This window comes from Rana temporaria, chromosome 2 (genome assembly GCF_905171775.1).
Source record: "Rana temporaria chromosome 2, aRanTem1.1, whole genome shotgun sequence".
Lineage (NCBI taxonomy): Eukaryota > Metazoa > Chordata > Amphibia > Anura > Ranidae > Rana > Rana temporaria.
Genome location: NC_053490.1, coordinates 509,408,664 through 509,426,564, shown reverse-complemented (window position 1 = coordinate 509,426,564; position 17,901 = coordinate 509,408,664). Strand labels below are relative to the sequence as shown.

Genomic DNA, 17,901 nt, shown 5'->3' with positions numbered 1-17,901 from the left:
AGGGACCACCTTTAGAAGGGGTAGCCAAGGTGGCCCTTTAAGAGGCATCATGTGTGGGGCAGACTGTTGATGTTGAGGATCAGATGAGGCAATACAGAAATTGCTGTTACTTAATGAGGAGCTTCAGTCCCACCCCCCCCCAAAAAAAAACAAAAATCAGTCCGCAGCTACTAATACTGTAGTTGATTCATCCATGTAATACGTACAGAGAGTTCTCTGCTCACTCAGCTGTCGAAAGAAAAAAAACTGGCCAGCCTGCCAAGATTTTCACAACATTGTCTGTGCTGGCAGATAACTATAAACATTGTAACTTTTCGTTCTTGGATCAAAGGAAGGAACTTCAGTCTGTAAATGAGGGAAGTTTAACCACTTAAAGGGGTTGTAAAGGTACAATTTTTTTTCCCCTAAATGGCTTCCTTTACCTTGGTGCAGTCCTCCTTCACTTACCTCATCCTTCCATTTTAAAAGCAAAATGGAAGGATGAGGTAAGTGAAGGAGGACTGCACCAAGGTAAAGGAAGCCATTTAGGAAAAAAAAAATTGTGACAAAAAAAATGGGACAAGATGTGCGAAAGAGGTCTTAAAGGGGTTGTAAAGGTACAATTTTTTTTTTCCTAAATAGCTTATTTTACCTTAGTGCAGTCCTCCTTCACTTACCTCATCCTTCGAATTTTCTTTTAAATGTCCTTATTTCTTCTGAGAAATCCTCACTTCCTGTTCTTCTGTCTGTAACTCCACACAGTAATGCGATGCTTTCTCCCTGGTGTGGAGTGTCATGCTCGCCCCCTCCCTTGGACTACAGGAGAGTCACGACGCTCTCTATGTTACAGATAGAGAAAGGAGCTGTGTGTTAGTGGGCGTCCTGACTCTCCTGTAGTCCAAGGGAGGGGGCGAGCAAGACACTCCACACCAGGGAGAAAGCCTTGGATTACTGTGTGGAGTTACAGACAGAAGAACAGGAAGTGAGGATTTCTCAGAAGAAATAAGGACATTTAAAAGAAAAATCGAAGAATGAGGTAAGTGAAGGAGGACTGCAATAAGGTAAAGGAAGCTGTTTAGGAGAACAAAAATTGTACCTTTACAACCCCTTTAAGACCTCTTTCGCACATCTTGTCCCATGATTTTGGACTGCAAAATCGCATGATAAGTCATTCTCCATTATTTTCAATGGCTACCATTCATATTGGCACGTCTTTAAGTCGGGCCAACTTCAAAGTAGTTCCTGCACTACTTTTTTTCTGAATCCGGATCAAAGTTGGATCCCAGTATTAAACGGATCCGACTTTGGCATGTGACTTGTGCATGAAGGGGAACTCCACGCCAATTAAAAAAAAAAAAAATGGCATGGGTTCCTTCTCCATGAGCATATCAGGCCTTTTGGTCTGGTATGGATTTTAAGGGGAACCCCCATGCTGAAAAAACGGCATGGGGTCCCCCCAAAATTCATACCAGACCCTTATCTGAGGATGCAGCCCGGCAGGTCAGGAAAGGGGGTGGGGCAAGTGAGGCCCCCCTCCTGAACTGTACCAGGCCACATGCCCTTAACATGTCCGGTGTCTTCTGTCAGGTCTCCTCCGCTTTCTTCTGCTCATTTGCCCACTCTTTTGCTCGGTCTTCTCCATTATCTTCTTCTCGATGTTCTTCAGATGTTGACTCAACGCTCTCTCTTGCTGTATTGCCGTGTGCGTGGTGTGCAAACGACTTAAATAGGCATGGGGCGGGGTCACTAGGTGAAGTCATTCAGTGACCCCGCCCCTTATTACGCTCGCTCGTCCTCACCCCCTTTCCTGACCTTCCGGGCTGCACCTGCCGCACAAGTATTGCTTTTTTTTCCCCAAAAAGCGCTTTGTCAGGAAGGGGGTAAATCCTTCCAGGTCTAGCTGTACACTCACTACTTTACATTGTAGCAAAGTGTCATTTCTTCAGTGTTGTCACATGAAAAGATAGATAAAATATTTACAATATACACTATTAGCTAGATTCAGAGACAGTTACGCCGGCGTATCAGTAGATACGCCGTCGTAACTCTGAATCTACGCCATCGTTAATTTAAGCGTATTCTGGAAACCAGATACGCTTATATTGGGCTAAAATACGAGCGGCGTAAGTCTCCTACGCCGTCGTATCTTAGTGTGCATATTTACGCTGGCCGCTAGGTGGCGCTTCCGTTGAGTTTGGCGTAGAATATGCAAATGACTAGATACGCCGATTCACAAATGTACGTGCGCCCGGCGCATTTTTTTTTACGTTGTTTACGTAAGGCTTTTTCCGGCGTAAAGTTAGTCGAACAAATAGCTGGCCTAGCCAATGTTAAGTATGGCCGTCGTTCCCGCATAATTTAAAATTTTCAGAGTCGTATCTTTGTTTTGGTATCCCCCAACAAGATACGACGGCATCTGTGTTAGATCCGACAGGCGTACGCCTTAGTACGGCGTCGGATCTAAGATGCAATTTTCCGGCGGCCGCTGGGTGGCGTTCACGTCGTAATCCGCGACGAGTATGCAAATTAGCTATTTCCGACGATCCACGAATGTACGAGCCGCCGTCGCATTCTTTTACGTCGTTTCCGTTCGCCTTTTTCCGGCGTATAGTTAAAGCTACTATCTGGTGGCGTACTCAATGTTAAGTATGGCCGTCGTTCCCGCGTATAATTTTGAAAAATGTTCTTCGTTTGCGTAAGTCGTCCGTGAATGGGGCTGGACGTAATTTACGTTCACGTCGAAACCAATACGTCCTTGCGGCGTACTTTGGAGCAATGCACACTGGGATATGTCCACGAACGGCGCATGCGCCGTGCGTTAAAAACGTCAATCACGTCGGGTCATTAACATAAAACACGCCCCCCTGTTCCACATTTGAGTTGGACGCGCTTACGCCAGACCCATTTACGCTACGCCGCCGTGACTTAGGAGGCAAGTGCTTTGTGAATACAGCACTTGCCTCTCTGACTTACGGCGGCGTAGCGTATATGCCTGAAAATTAAGCCAGTCTATCTGAATCTGGATATATATATATATATATATATATATATATATATAATATATAATATATTTTTAGATAATGTATTTCAAGCTGGTCTCTTATCCATGTATGATTATATAAATCACATATAGATAAGAGATCAGTTTGATATAGATTATATATATATATATAAAAATATATATATATAAACAAACTATACTTTCCCTTTTAAAGTCCATGATTGGGTTGCAGTGAGAAGGAGTCGGTCCAGGCGCTGTTTCCTGGGAGATAATGTAATTGAATTTGATACGATGACACAAACGGAATGAACCGAGATGTTCTGTAGAGGATCCAGTGTGGGACTGAGATAAACCGCAGGCTGATGGATGTTTGACAGAGGCTGATGTGATGCAGACATGCGGTTTGCTGCCAGTGACATACCTGCTGTGTTATCCATACAGGCGTGATTGACATACTGAGCTCACAGGCTGTTTTCTGAGCTCATCTGCTTGCTGGTCGTGCTCTTCAGAATGGCTTCATATCCAATTGTGTTCTATCACTCAGCACCAGGGTGTTGCCAGGAGGATCGTACACCATAACTGGGCTAAATGAGCAAGCTGTTTTGCGATGACCGAGCAGAAGATTCTTGTGTAATACAATATACAGTATAATAGCTATTAAACTGTAATGGATTTGGGTCAATTGTTTTTTTTTGTTAACTATTTATTCTCAGATAAGGATTCTCAGAGCACAATGGGTTCACTAAAGAGCCAGAGTAGCTGCCTTTTGAAGCTTTGTATGTCTGATTTGAAACTTTAGACAGAGCCATGTGAATAAGGATGAGTCGCTCTGATTCTTATCCAGCTTGGGCTATTAAATATAATGAGACACTAGAGCTCCACTTACTGGCTCAAAAGGAAAACACAAAATACTTGAATGCATTATTTTTCTTAGCTAAATAAAAGGAAAGTAAGGCTCCATTCAGACCAGTGCTGCGAGAAGGTAGCCGCCTGTCAAAACTTGACATGGGTGCTGGAGCAGGTACATGAATCTGAAAGCAGACTGTTAGCTGGATTCAGGTAGATGGGCGCATCTTTCAGGCGGCGTAGCGTATCATATTTACGCTACGCCGCCTTAAGTCAGAGAGGCAGGTGCTGTATTCACAAAGCACTTGCCTCCTAAGTTACGGCGGCGTATCGTAAATGGGGCCGGCGTAAGCGCGCCTAATTCAAATGAGGATGAGGGGGGCGTGTTTTATGTAAATGATTGGTGACCCAACGTGTACATATCCCAGTGTGCATTGCTCCAAAGTACGCCGCAAGGACGTATTGGTTTCGACGTGAATGTAAATTACGTCCAGCCCCATTCACGGACGACTTACGCAAACGACGCAAAGTTTTCAAATTTCGACGCGGGAACGACGGCCATACTTAACATTGGCTAGGCCACCTAGGGGGCAGCTTTATCTTTACGCCGGCGTACCTCTTACGGAAACGGCATATCTTTTCTGCGACGGTCGCACGTACGTTCATGAATCGGCGTATCTAGTCATTTGCATATTCTACGCCAAACTCAACAAAAGCGCCACCTAGCGGCCAGCGTAAATATGCACCCTAAAATACGACGGCGTAGGAGACTTACGCCGCTCGTATCTTAGCCTGGAAACCAGATACGCTTAAATTTACGACGGCGTAGATTCAGAGTTACAACAACGTATCTACTGATACGCCGGCGTAACCCTACGTGAATCTAGCTATGTGTGTGGTTTGGATCCATGCACCTGTTCCTGTCCAGGTGTCAAATTTTGACATGGGGCTGTGTCCGTGCAGCCGCTGCATCAGCATCAACCTCTGTATAATTAGCCCACACACAGCTTGGGGAAAATGCAGACACAACAACAAAGGGAGCCTGCATGCAGGATGGGTGTCAGCGTTTTGGGACCGGTTCACACCAGAACGTTGTGCAGGAAAGGCTTGTGCCGTGCACGCTTCCCGTATTATGTTCAAAACGCACTCACTGCCTTTGCAATCTGCCAGGGGTGCCAATACATTGCCAATGGCACCCCATCCACAGATTGCAACGCTGTGCATTTGTGGGCACCAGATCGCATGGTACCGCAGTAATATGCGATCTGGTGCAATTTCTGCTTAATGAATTGAAGGGGCTGAATATCGCACTGCATTGGAAAACACAAGAATGGCTCAGGAACGTGCACTGCAATTTGAACTTTAGGCTTCATGTACATTGGTTTATTGTAAACGTGGTTCATTTCCATCCCACAGCCCCATAGAGAACAGTGAGGATGCGCTTGATGGTTTCCCCCCTGCCTGAACGGGGACTAAAACCTGCAAGTTCATTAGTTATTCAGAACTTCACCAGATTGTGTGTGCAGCAGTTTTAGTAAATCTCTTCCATAGGCTTTTATTGCATTTGAGTTCAGGGGCCTTGGCAAAAAAAACGGCAAAAGCTTCTGAACATGAGTTTAGGAGCAGCAGGCAGATCCTCTTCGTTACACAAAGCCTCGGGTTTTCATTATGCACCATTACAACTTTGTAGACACTGACATCCTAACAACCAATGACGTCTTCAGTTGGTAAGAAGGACGTCTGTTGCCTCCACAACATCCTTGTTTGACCCTCCTGTGCCCCTCTCCCTCAGCACTGGGGTGACATTAGATGGCTGATGGAGAGAAATTGAGGGAGAAGAGAAACATTGGAATACTAGTCAATACCAGTGTGCAAAAGTGTATTTGCTTTGGAAGAATAAATCACCTCCAACGTTGGTTGTCCTACATTTGGATGTTGCTGCACTATGTAAAGCTATTGGAATAGTTTTTTACATTTTAGAATGGGGTGCCCCGAGACTGTCCATTTCAGGTGCGGCCCATCCATTGTGGGCACATGGGGGCCACCCTCCCTATCTATGTGTCCGGCCCCTTTCAGGACACCGGTGCATGAATTTCTATGGTGGCGGTGTGCTTTTTTTTAAGCCTTGATTAGAGTCATAGGCTTCAAAATAGGATGGGCTCCGGATGGTGATCCTCCTCCCGGCCAATCGGGAAGCAGGTCTGATGCCCGTCACCCGATTGACTGAAAGGACAGGCGATCCTATTGGACGCCTAGGAGAAGAAGGGAGGAGCCGCACAGAAGACACAGGAGCCCACCCGCTGCCGCCGTAGCCTGCCTGCTGGAGCCCTCAACCCTCTGAAGCTCGCTGCCCACCACTGCTGCCGGAGCCTGCAACTTGCCGCTGCCCGATGAAGCCCGCCGCTGCCTGCCTGAGCCAGCAGGTTGTGGGCTCATTGCTGTCTATTTCTTCCTGTTCTGGTAACCCCATAACCCCATCCCCTCATTTCTTATCCAAGTGTAACAGAAATATATAATGATGAAAAATGCCCCCCATCTCCCATCAGGCACAGGGAATTTAACCACTTGCTTACTGGGCACATAAACCCCCTTCGTGCCCAGGCGAAATTTCAGCTTCCGGCACTGCGTCGCTTTAACTGACATTTGCGCGGTCGTGCGACGTGGCTCCCAAACAAAATTGACGTCCTTTTTTCCCCACAAATAGAGCTTTATTTTGGTGGTATTTGATCGCCTCTGCGGTTTTTATTTTTTGCGCTATAAACAAAAAAAGAGCGACAATTTAAAAAATATATATATATTTTTTACTTGTTGCTATAATAAATATCCCAATTTAAAAAAAAAAAAAAATTTCTCAGTTAAGGCCGATACGTATTTTTCGACGTATTTTTGTAAAAAAAAAAAAAATCGCAATAAGCGACTGGTTTGCGCAAAAGTTATAGCGCCTACAAAATGGGGAACAGAATTATGATTTTTTTTATTATTTAATTTTTTACTAGTAATGGCGGCGATCTGCGATTTTTATTGAGACTGCGATATTGCGGCGGACGTATCGGACACTTTTGACACAAATTTGGGACCATTCACATTTATACAGCGATCAGTGCTATAAAAATGCACTAATTACTGTGTAAATGTGACTGGCAGGGAAGGGGTTAACACTAGGGGGTGAGGAAGGGGTTAAATGTGTAGCCTGGGTGTGTTCTAACTGTGTGGGGGGGTGAGGGTGACTGGGGGAGGTGACCGATGCTGTGTCTCTATGTACAAGAGACACAGATCGGTCTCCTCTCCTCTGACAGCACGTGGAGCTCTGTGTTTACACACAGAGCTCCACGTCCCTGCTGTCAGTTGCCGTGTCACCGACGATCGCGTGTACACGGCGGACATCACGGCCGCCAGGTACACGCATCGGCTCTTCGGCGATGCGCCGGGACAGTGTTTACCCGCCGCGCGCCCCCCCAGTGGCGCGCGCGGGTAATGCACATAAAAGGCCGTGTAAACACGTCCACTTGGCACTTGAGAGCCGCGCTGTGGACGTATTTTGTCTATAGCGCGGATCTCAAGTGGTTAAAACCCAACAGAGCTTCTAATCTACCCTCATATCTGTGATTTACCCCCTGTATACAGGAAGGGAAATCCAAAGAACAAAACTTTTAGAGTTCTGCTTTAAAAGAAACATTTTGGCTGGAGTTGGGTTTTCATAACCTCATGCTGGTTCTTGTGATTTTTTATTGCGAGGGAGCCAAAATCACATTCCTTTCATAGTGTTTGATGACCTACCTACAGACCTTAGATAGGTCTCGGGAGACTCATGAGCAATTTCTAAGTTGTACAGTTTTGTTAAGACCAACAACTTTTTTTTCCTTGAATATGTTCTTAAAATATTTATGTGACAGTATCAGATTGTACCAGAACAGTGCTGGAAGGTGTAGGGGGTCAATGTGTCCCAACTAGCTTTGCATGCAATTGATTACCACATAATGGAAAACCGATAATTCACCAACAGGAAACAAAAAATCCCATAGCTAATTTGTTCTGGTAATGTCAGCATGTCACGAGGATTGCATCATTAAGCATTATGTGGTTGTAATCTGATACATTTTACTAAAGTTTGTCTAATGCCAATCTTTTTTTTCCATCTTTGTATAGTGTATGTGCCATATGTGTCACATCGGGAAGATTTCCTTATATATCCGATCCTATAGACATAAAATGAAGCTAGATGAAAGCTCTCTAGATTGAGCCCCCCGTTTCCCACTGGTATGGTGCCAGATTCTCAGCGATTCCTGTGCATTTCCCACACTGCATCACAGCCGCCCTCTATTCATGCGAACCGCTGCGGGTGTCAAAAATGGCTTGCACACGCAGTGCAATTTGCTCAATCGGATCTCATAGGATATCCGATTCCAGTGCGGCACAAAAAAAATAAAAGTTGCGTGCACCTTGTTTTTGCGGGTGCAGTGTGATTTGAGGCATACAAAATGAATGGGCTCAATTAGCACTGCAAAGAATCGCATGTGATTTCAACAGCAATGTGGTGCGATTCCTGTTCCGACTCACATGCGGTTCCCTGCACCGCTCCTGCGTGAACCTAGGCTCAGAAATATCCTCCATTAGACAGTTTTTACAGGAATAAAGCCGACTATACCCTAACAGAATTTCGTTTGAAAATTGAAAATTAATTTTCAGAACATTCTTTATATTTCTAATGGTTAGTGGGGTCAAATTGCCATTCATTTGATCATATTGAAGAAAAATTTGAAGGCGAACAAGAGAAATTTATGTGCATAGATTATTTATCGCATGAAAATTAAACCCTACATAAATAACTCCCAATACATTTTCTATAAATTCATAACTTTTGTGCTAGAAATTCTATACACACTGCTGAAAGAAAAAAATATATATTCCAAATAATTATTTTTCTATATAAAAATGTTCCATTAAACCACCATCTGTACCAGTGTAATACTGTATATAATGTATTAGTCCTAAATATATCTTTCCAATTGGTGCTTAATCCGTGACCGTGATCAAAACTCCACACTAGTGTATCACTCATGATCGCTCACCTTACACACTGTAGGGTAGATTCAGGTAGGGGCGTGCAATGATACGGCGGCGCAGCGTATCGTATTTGCGCTACGCCACCGTAACTTACAGGAGCAAGTGCTGTATTCACAAAGCACTTGCTCAGTAAGTTGCGGCGGCGTAGCGTAGCGTAAATGGGGCCGGCGTAAGCGCGCGTAATTCAAATGTGGAAGGGGGGCGTGTTTTATGTAAATGTATGATGACCTGACGAGATTGACGTGTGTACATATCCCAGTGTGCATTGCTTCCAAGTACGGCGCAACAACGTATTGGTTTCGACGTGAACGTAAATTACGTCCAGCCCTATTCGCGAACGACTTACGCAAACAACGTAAAAAAATTCAAATTTCGAAGCGGGAACGACGTCCATACTTAACATTATTTGCGCCTCCTAATAGCAGGAGCAACCTTACGCCGAAAAAGCCTAACGTAAACAAATTGCGCCGGGAGTACGTACGTTTGTGAATCGGCGTATCTAGGTAATTAGCATATTCTACGCCGACAACAACGGAAGCGCCCCTAGAGGCCAGCATCAGAATGCACCCTAAGATACGACGGCGTAAGAGACTTATGCCAGTCGTATCTTAGGCTAATGTCGGCGTATCTAGCTTTCTGAATACAGAAAGTAGATACGCCGGCGCAGATTTGAATTTACGTGGCGTATCTATGGATACGCCGGCGTAAATTCTCTCTGAATCTAGCCCCTTGCTTTCACCTCCAATGTTTTCCTATATATCAAATGGATCACTTTCCCCTTTGAGGCCAGGTTCACACTGGTACGACACGACTGTTGATCCTACTTTACCCGACGACATTGGTCCTACTTCCATCAGACTTGAAGGAACGGGATACGATTTTTCTCCTACTTTGAGATAGTCCAACTTGTCCTTTGACCAATCAAAACAATCCCAGTGTGACATAAATTCCTTTTCCTGCTGCTGTAATCACAATGATCCGACTTCAATGATATTCAATGGGCTGAAAACGGACAAAGTCAGACCAAAGTAATGCAGGAACCTTTTCTAAAGTCAGACCGACTAGTTTCGAACCAGTTAAGGTGGTTCTCATAGGGAACCATTGATTTGTACACGTCATGCGACATGTGCTCCCAAAGTCGGAGCGTTTCTTGTACCAGTGTAAACTGGGCCATAGCGGTAATAAACTTCAAGATACTTCTTTTTAAAGTGCAGGTATATCAGTTGGCTCCAATCACCTCCAAACTTTATGGACCTTTCTAAAGCCTCATACACACGATCAGTCCATCCAATGAAAACGGTCTGAAGGACAGTTGTCTTAGGTTAACTGATGAAACTGACTGATGGTCCGTCACGCGTACACACCATAGGTTAAATAACCGATCGTGTCAGAACGCGGTGACGTAAAACACAACGACGTGCTGAAAAAAACAAAGTTCAATGCTTCCAAGCATGCGTCGACTTGATTCTGAGCATGCGCGGGTTTTTAACCTATGGTTTTGCATACCAACGATCGGTTTTGACCTATCGGTTAGCAATCCATCGGTTAAATTTTAAAGCAAGTTAGGTTTTTTAACCTTCGGTTGAAAAAAAGCAATGGGGCCCTCACACGATCGGTTTTGACCGATGAAAACGGTCCGTCAGACCGTTCTCATCGGTTTAACCCAGGGGTGGCCAACCAGTGGCCCAGGGGCCACATGTGGCCTGCGGAGCCCTCTGATGTGGCCCGCGACCTCCTGCTCTGGAATGGTGGGTTGACAAGCCCAGATCGCAGGTTGCCAACCCGCCATACTGCAGCATCAGTGTTGTGAATGGTGGTGGTAGAGGAAGAAAGCGGCTGCGGAGCAGAGCCCCATAGGCCGATGCTTTCTCTACTGCTAGTCTATGGCAAAGTTAAGCTAACCCGCAGGATAGACACAGGTGCATTATGCTGCACCCACGTTGTGGGTAAACTGCAGCACATCAGGGTGAAAGCAGTCTTAGGCCCTTTTTACACAATCAGCCCAACCAAATAGGACCCTCAATTAACCTCTACAGAGCGACAGATGTCCGTTTACGCTCGCCTACCTCCAATCCAAAAAACAAAAGGGAATTTGTCCCATTCCATCTGGGCGGATCGGAGGACCTATAGAGTAGCCGTGACCTGTCATCCGTCCGCTCCGCTCAATGTGGCCCGCGATTGGTTACCAAGTTGCTTAAGTGGCCCTCGCTCTTCAAAAGGTTGGGCACCCCTGGTTTAACCTATCGTGTGTACGCGGCCTTAGGCTAGCTTAAAACCAGCCTTTTTATTAAAAATATAAAGTGAACTTTAATATGTGCATTAAAATCTGGTGTACAAGTTTCAAGGGTGTCCCCTTAAAACACAAAATATAGTCAAAAGCAAATTAAGTTTTTGTCTGGGATAAATTGGAATAAATTGGGATAAATTGGAATAAAGAACGGTCTAAGAATGTTCTGACCAGAATGTTCATAAGTACCGGTACATAGATACGAAATTCTATTAGTGCGTGGGCAACTTTAATTTCCCATCTGTTCCTGTTTTGGTATTCCTGTAGTGACTCAAAATTTCCGATTTTCCCCATTGCTGGTAATAGTTGTCATCAGGAGAAATAAAGTTTACAATTAAAGCTCACGATACTCTTAACCTCAAGCAAGCAAAAGTCTTCAAGCCAATAAAGATGCATATACAGATGAGGATACAAAAGGTATTGAGCTGCTCCTAATGGCAGAGGGAGAGTCACAGGTGTGAGAAAAATCGACACGGAAGAGGGCACAAAGGCTAAAAACGAATGCCGCGTACACACGACCGTTTTTAATGGTCTAGAAAAAACAAAGTTTTTCTCAATGTGATTTATGTCAAGCCTGCTTTGCCTACACACGATCGTAAAAAAAAAAAATGCTTGAGCAAAGCGCGGTGACATACAACACGTACGATGGCACTATAAAGGGGAAGTTCCATTCGGATGGCGACACCCTTGGGGCTGCTTTTGCTGATTTTGTGTTAGTAAAAGTTTGGTGAGAGACGATTCGCGCTTTTCAGTCTTTGTGGTTTTCAGTCTGTTACAGCGTGACGAATGTGTTATCTCCATTACGAACGCTAGTTTTCCCAGAATGAGCGCTCCCGTCTCATAACTTGCTTCTGAGCATGCGCGGTTTCTTCACGTCGTTAAAGCCTACACACGACCGTTTTTCACGGCGTGAAAAACGAAGCGAAAAAATAGAGCATGTTCTAAATTTTTAATGCCCAATTTTTCACGTCATGAAAAATGCTCTGGAGCCTACACACGATCGTTTTTTAATGACCGTTAAAAAAAATGTAATTTTTCACGTCATGAAAACCGGTCGTGTGTACGTGGCATAACACTAATTCTTTAAAAAAAGTCAATTTTGCACTATTAATAGTAGTACCTTCATCAGAACCTAAGGTCCAGCAGCAGCAAGACCACCTTCCGTGGGCAGCAGTTGGACTGTAACACAGATGTTACCATCAGCTTAGCAACCCTTGGCGCCAGCAGACACCCGCACACTATTTCTGAGTGGCGTCCTCCATTGCTTGCAAGCACCTCCTGTGATAAGCACACACTATTTTCACGCCCCAGTGCAACACATTTCTGAAATATGTCTGCTTTCTCCAGTCCTTAATCCTAATGTTAGAGACACAGGGCTAGATTCAGTAAGCAATTGCGTCTGCGTATCCATAGATACGCAGCGCAATTGCTTAGTTGTGCCGGCGTATCGACTGCTCCTGATTCAGAAAGGTTGATACGCCGACTGCAGCCTAAGATATGACTGGCATAAGGCCCTTATGCAGTCGTATCGTAGGCTGCATTCTTACGATGGCCGCTAGGTGGCGTTCCCGTAGTGGTCAGCGTAGAGTATGCAAATTGCATACTCACGCCGATTCACAACCGTACGCGTGCCCTGCGTTCGCATTTTACGTCGTTTGCGTTCGTCGGTTTCTGCGTAAGGCTGCCCATGCTATTAGCAGGGGCAGCCAATGCTAAGTATACCCGTCGTTCCCGGGTCGCGATTTTTAGAAATTACGTTGTTTGCGTAAGTGAATCGTGAATGGCGCTGGACGCCATTTACGTTCACGTTGAAGCAAATGACGTCCTTGCGACGTCATTTACCGCAATGCACGTCTGGAAAGTTTCCCGACGGAGCATGCGCACTACGTTCGGCGCGGGAACGCGCCTAATTTAAATGATCCACGCCCCCTACGGGATCATTTAAACTACGCGCGCTTACGCCGGGCAGTTTTACGGAGCGCACACGCAAATTACGGAGCTACTTCTTCGTGAATGAAGCGTAGCGCACGTAATTTACGGAGGCGTAGCGTAAAAACGGTACGCTGCGCCTCCGTAGCAGTGCGCGCCCCTACCTGAATCCACCCCACAGATAGCAATAAATACTTGACTATACAAACACTTTAAGGCCTCATACACATGATCGGACTTCCGTCTGACTTTTCCGTGGATTTTTGTCCGAAGGGCGTTGGCCGTGAACTTGTTTTGCATACATACATGGCAGAACTTTTTCAGTCAACATTCACCAAATCACGTGGTTTTTCAGCTCTTTACCGCCAGCCTTTGGGCAATTCTGCTATTGTTGTCTTATGTTTAGCATTGGTTCTGAGCATGCTCATTTGAACTTTGGATTTTATTCCAATGGACTTGTGTACACACGATCAGATTATCCTCCAGTGGACATTTGTTGCCGGAAAGTTTGAGAGCATTCACAGCGAACATTTGTCCTTTGAAAACCCGAAAACAATTGTCCGATGAAGCATACAGACGGTTGGATTGTCTGATAAAACACATCCGTCAGACTGTTGTTGTCAAAAAGTCAGATCTTGTGTATGGGCCTTAAGACTGCTATCTTGTGTAAGGAGCAGTAGTGAGCTTTAACACATCACAGTTTATCAGCCAATCAAAATACAGCTCTTGTTTGTCTTCTCTAACCGGTTGAAAGCTTTCTTCTGATTGGTAGCCGTGGATTACTACTGAACATCTTTGCAATCTCTCTTGGTGTTTTTTTTTTTGTTTTTTTTATAAACTTTTGTCTTTTATTGCTTTTAAACTGCATATCATCTTACCCAAATTTGGCTAGTGATGAACAATAATTGGTGTCTCTCTCTACAGGATAAATACCCTGATGTTCTCCAGTGGATTCAATCAAAGACAAAGAATGGATTGATCAAATGCAGCAAGATGTCTCTGAAGGTGTTTGAGTCTCCCCAGTATGACATAGATATCACTCCATCTCTGGCGCCCCTGATAACAACAGAGGAAGACTTCATCTGTGAGAACTTCAGCCTGGAGAAGTACAGGGAGAACCTCCGTACTGAAACACTCGGGAAAATTGTGATGTTTTCTGAGGTCACCACCACCACATTTAACCTTCTGGATGGGTAAGTCCTGGGGCTGCTTCACAAAACAACTACTCGTTTGATGCATAGCAATGGAAGGTGAGCTAGAATAAAGTTTGGATAATGCTAACAACTGATTCACCTGGGAGATTCTCTTGGGTATCGTGGATCAGTCCATGGATCAATCATTCCAGCATGCCCACTTAGACAGGCTGGTTGGTTGGCCGCATTTATCGGCTTTAAAACCCAACTCCTGGCAAAGAAAGCTTTGCCATTCATTAGGGCACTGCATGGGTTAACTGCTCGCCTTGTTCAGGGGTGACCAAAAAGTCATTACTCAACTGATCCTCCGCTCCAGCAGAAAATGGCGCTCCCTCGCGATCTAGCCGTGGACTGTTCCTGATGTCCTCACGTCCAGAGCAGGTCCATGGGCGTGATGACGTCCGGAACAGTCCACTGCAGAAGTATTCTAGACTGTGGGAGGGGGGGGGGGGGGGGGGTGTCAATAGGAGCTGCATAGATCTGCCTTGTGCTGGGAGGATCAGAGGATTAGGTAACTATATTTCTGCTCTCCTCCCCCCTAGACGAATACGAGCAGCTGACCCAGAAGAGTGTGGGCACAGCCAAAAAAAATTTGCATGGAGCTTATAGTAGCTTTAAAGCAGTGGTTCTCAACCTTTCTAGTGCCGTGACCCCTTGATAACATTTCCCAAGTTGTGGGGACCCCTAACGGTAAAATAATTTTCCTATCGTGGGTTGTCGGCATAAGTAATTTGAGCCCCTAACTCACAGACATTTATCGCTCCCCGAGTCCCTTCCACTCGTACAGTATTAAAACCCCTTATAGTACATTTTAGGATGTACCACTCTTTCTCTTTGTTCTCCTTTCTTTCCCTTTTATCTCTCTCTATCCTCATTTCTTGTTTGTTTTCACCATCCCTCTCTAGCCGTCTTCTTTGTTCTTTCTCTTATTCTTTCTCTCCCTTCTTTTTGTTCCTCCCCCTCTTTTTCTCTCCCTTCCATGTATTCTCTATTTTTATTCCTTCTCTTACTCCCTGTAGGGGAGTTGGGATCAGTGGCAGTGCTGGTGGGGAGTTTGGATCAGCCAACTTAGGTGCTCTTGATCAAGGTCATCTGCTGACCTGTAGTGGGGACTTTTTAAAGGCAACTTTAATCATAGGTAGTGTTACTCACTGTGTCTCCGACTTTGTGGTTTCTCGTAGCAGTGACACCTCTGCTGAAATCAGGAGATAGGGTCTGTCTCCCCTCCCACTTCACATTCCTCACCAGTCAGCTGACCTCTAGTCCCTGCCCCCCAGCTATGCCGTGAACTGAGTGGGCAGCTGTGAAGAGGCTAAGTGGGCGGCCGCGGGCTTCTGGAACAGCCCAGGTTTTGGTGACCCCTGGCAAATCCTCATTTGACCCCCAAGGGGGTCCCGACCCCCAGGTTGAGAACCACTGCTTTAAAGAGTTATTTCACCTTTTATATCACTTTTCCAAAAATGACCTAAGCATTCCGGTGTCTCTATTATGCTAAAAAGCAGTCTTCAGGTGTTAAAAATTATGCAAACATCACTGCATACTAAAACCTGTTTCAGTTCTGTGGATACTGGCATAGGCCATGCAGGTCTACGTTATTGTAATTGCATCATTGGCTTCAGTGATCCATAAAATTGCAGTCTTTGTAAAAATTCCTCTAGACATGCAGCTCCCTTGGCAAGCATCTCAACTAAGATAAAAGGCTTATTACAGTTAACCTAAGCACTTTGCAGGGGATTCATGAAATTTTACTTTAAAGGGTAAATCCAGTTTCATGGGAACAAAAGAATAGCAAATACAAAAAGAATAATAATAATATAGCATATACAATTGATACACAAGCCATATTGTAATTGAATGTTAAACATTATCATTCCTTTTTAATCTGCAGAGCTGTCATTTTCTGTAAAATGCAATATGGAAAGCTTGGAGGCATTCTGTACACCATTGTTGTTTGGAACAACCCCATAAATGAAATTTCCTGCTTCTGTGATTGGCTCACTGATTTTCCCAGAAACCTGCACTGAGATACAAGTCAGAGTTAAGGCATCCTCTGAAACAAATGTTTTAGTTTGGTGAGATATTGGGATGAGATAATAGGATGCAGACCCTGCCAACCCTCCTCATTTAACACTGCAATTGTATCAGCTGATTGATTAATAAAAGTCACTCCCATTCAGATTCACTTTGCACATTGACATAAGAAAACAAAACGCTATTTCTTCACAGCAACAAAAGGTATGAAACTGCAACAAAGTTTGGTAAAATCTTTGCAATGTACACGGATCACCAAGAGGGGATTGTTTTGTTTTTTTCTCAACAAAAATACATTTTCCCTTTTTAAACTCTGTGCGGACTTCTTGCAAAAGCAATTAATAAGGGACATGAATGGGAAAAAAGTTCAGTGAAGTCCATAAATTAAGTACTGTTGTCATACTACTGGTTCTAGGAAGTCAAATGTTTTTTTTTTGTTGGGTTACAAAGCTTAGTGCTAAGAAAATGAAAAACTAATATTTTAATGACGTACTATTACCAAATTGCTTGTGTAGCATTTATGTTTCAAAACATAGAAGAATGCTGGCAGAAAAAGACCAGTTGGTCCATTGTGTCTTACGTTTTTTGTTTGCTTTTAAGTATTTTTTTCAACCATTTTGTCTGAATATATCCCAAACATGTTTGAGTTCACTTACTGTTGACTGGCTTACTACCATTGCCAGATGGCCGTACCAAACATCCACTATTAATTCAGTAAAATAATACTTTTTAAGGTTACCTTTGAATTTTCCTCTTGCTAGTTTGTATTTGCAATATGAAGCCATGTTCTGGATCTTGGCTTCATAGTGAAAAAACTGCTCTCCTGAACCTCACACCCGCCCCCCCCCCCCCCCCCAATGTATTTAACCCTTTCCCTGCCACCAAATTATGTCATACGTTGGCAGCAGTGGGGGGGTTTACAACACACTTCTGGCTGCTACAGCATGTAAATCTGACAAGCCGTCTGTCGGCTGTCAGGTGGAAGCAATCACTTCCACGGACCCCGATTGTGCAATCCTCCTCTGCCATGTTTCCTGGGTTTCACTGTCTCACCTGAAGACCCAGGGCCCCCACGGTGGGTGCCACCAGGTAGAGAAGGGGTCTCCAATCTTTCTAAGCAAAGGGCCACTTTACTGTCCTTCAGGCTTTAGGGGGGCCAGATTGTGGCCAGTGGGAGTAGAAAATGCCCCAACATCGGTGCCTCATCATTGGTTTTAATTGGAGGAATAGAGCCCCATTGGTGATATCAATGAGAAGAATAGTGCTGCATTCATGGTGTCAATAGGGGGAATGGTGCTCCATCATTAGTGTCAGTTGGTGGAATAGTGTTCTAAGGGCCAGATAAAGGCAAGCAAAGGGCCACATCTGGCCCCGACCCGCAGTTTGGAGACCACTTGGGTAGAGGGGAGAGAGACCAGCAAACATTTATTAGCTGACCTCCTTTAGCTATGATGAACCCGGAAGCAACATTGCATCACTTCCAGGTTCAGCCGTCACTTTCCCCAGCTGCTGTGGCTGTAGAAGAAGCTAATGAAGTGTGATCGGCAGGGGAGGCATCAGGGATCTAATTA

The 17,901-nt window shown here is 44.7% G+C and overlaps 1 protein-coding gene across 4 annotated transcripts in view; it reads left to right on the top strand.

The window, feature by feature from the left end:
* The window catches only part of HLCS (holocarboxylase synthetase), a 268,996-nt gene that overhangs the window by 88,887 nt on the left and 162,208 nt on the right, over positions 1 to 17,901 (top strand). For all 4 annotated transcript variants that reach the window (XM_040338959.1, XM_040338958.1, XM_040338957.1 and 1 more), the window contains one exon: positions 14,031 to 14,299. In XM_040338959.1, the coding sequence (XP_040194893.1) occupies positions 14,031 to 14,299 (269 nt within the window). The remainder of the gene's footprint in view (positions 1 to 14,030; positions 14,300 to 17,901) is intronic.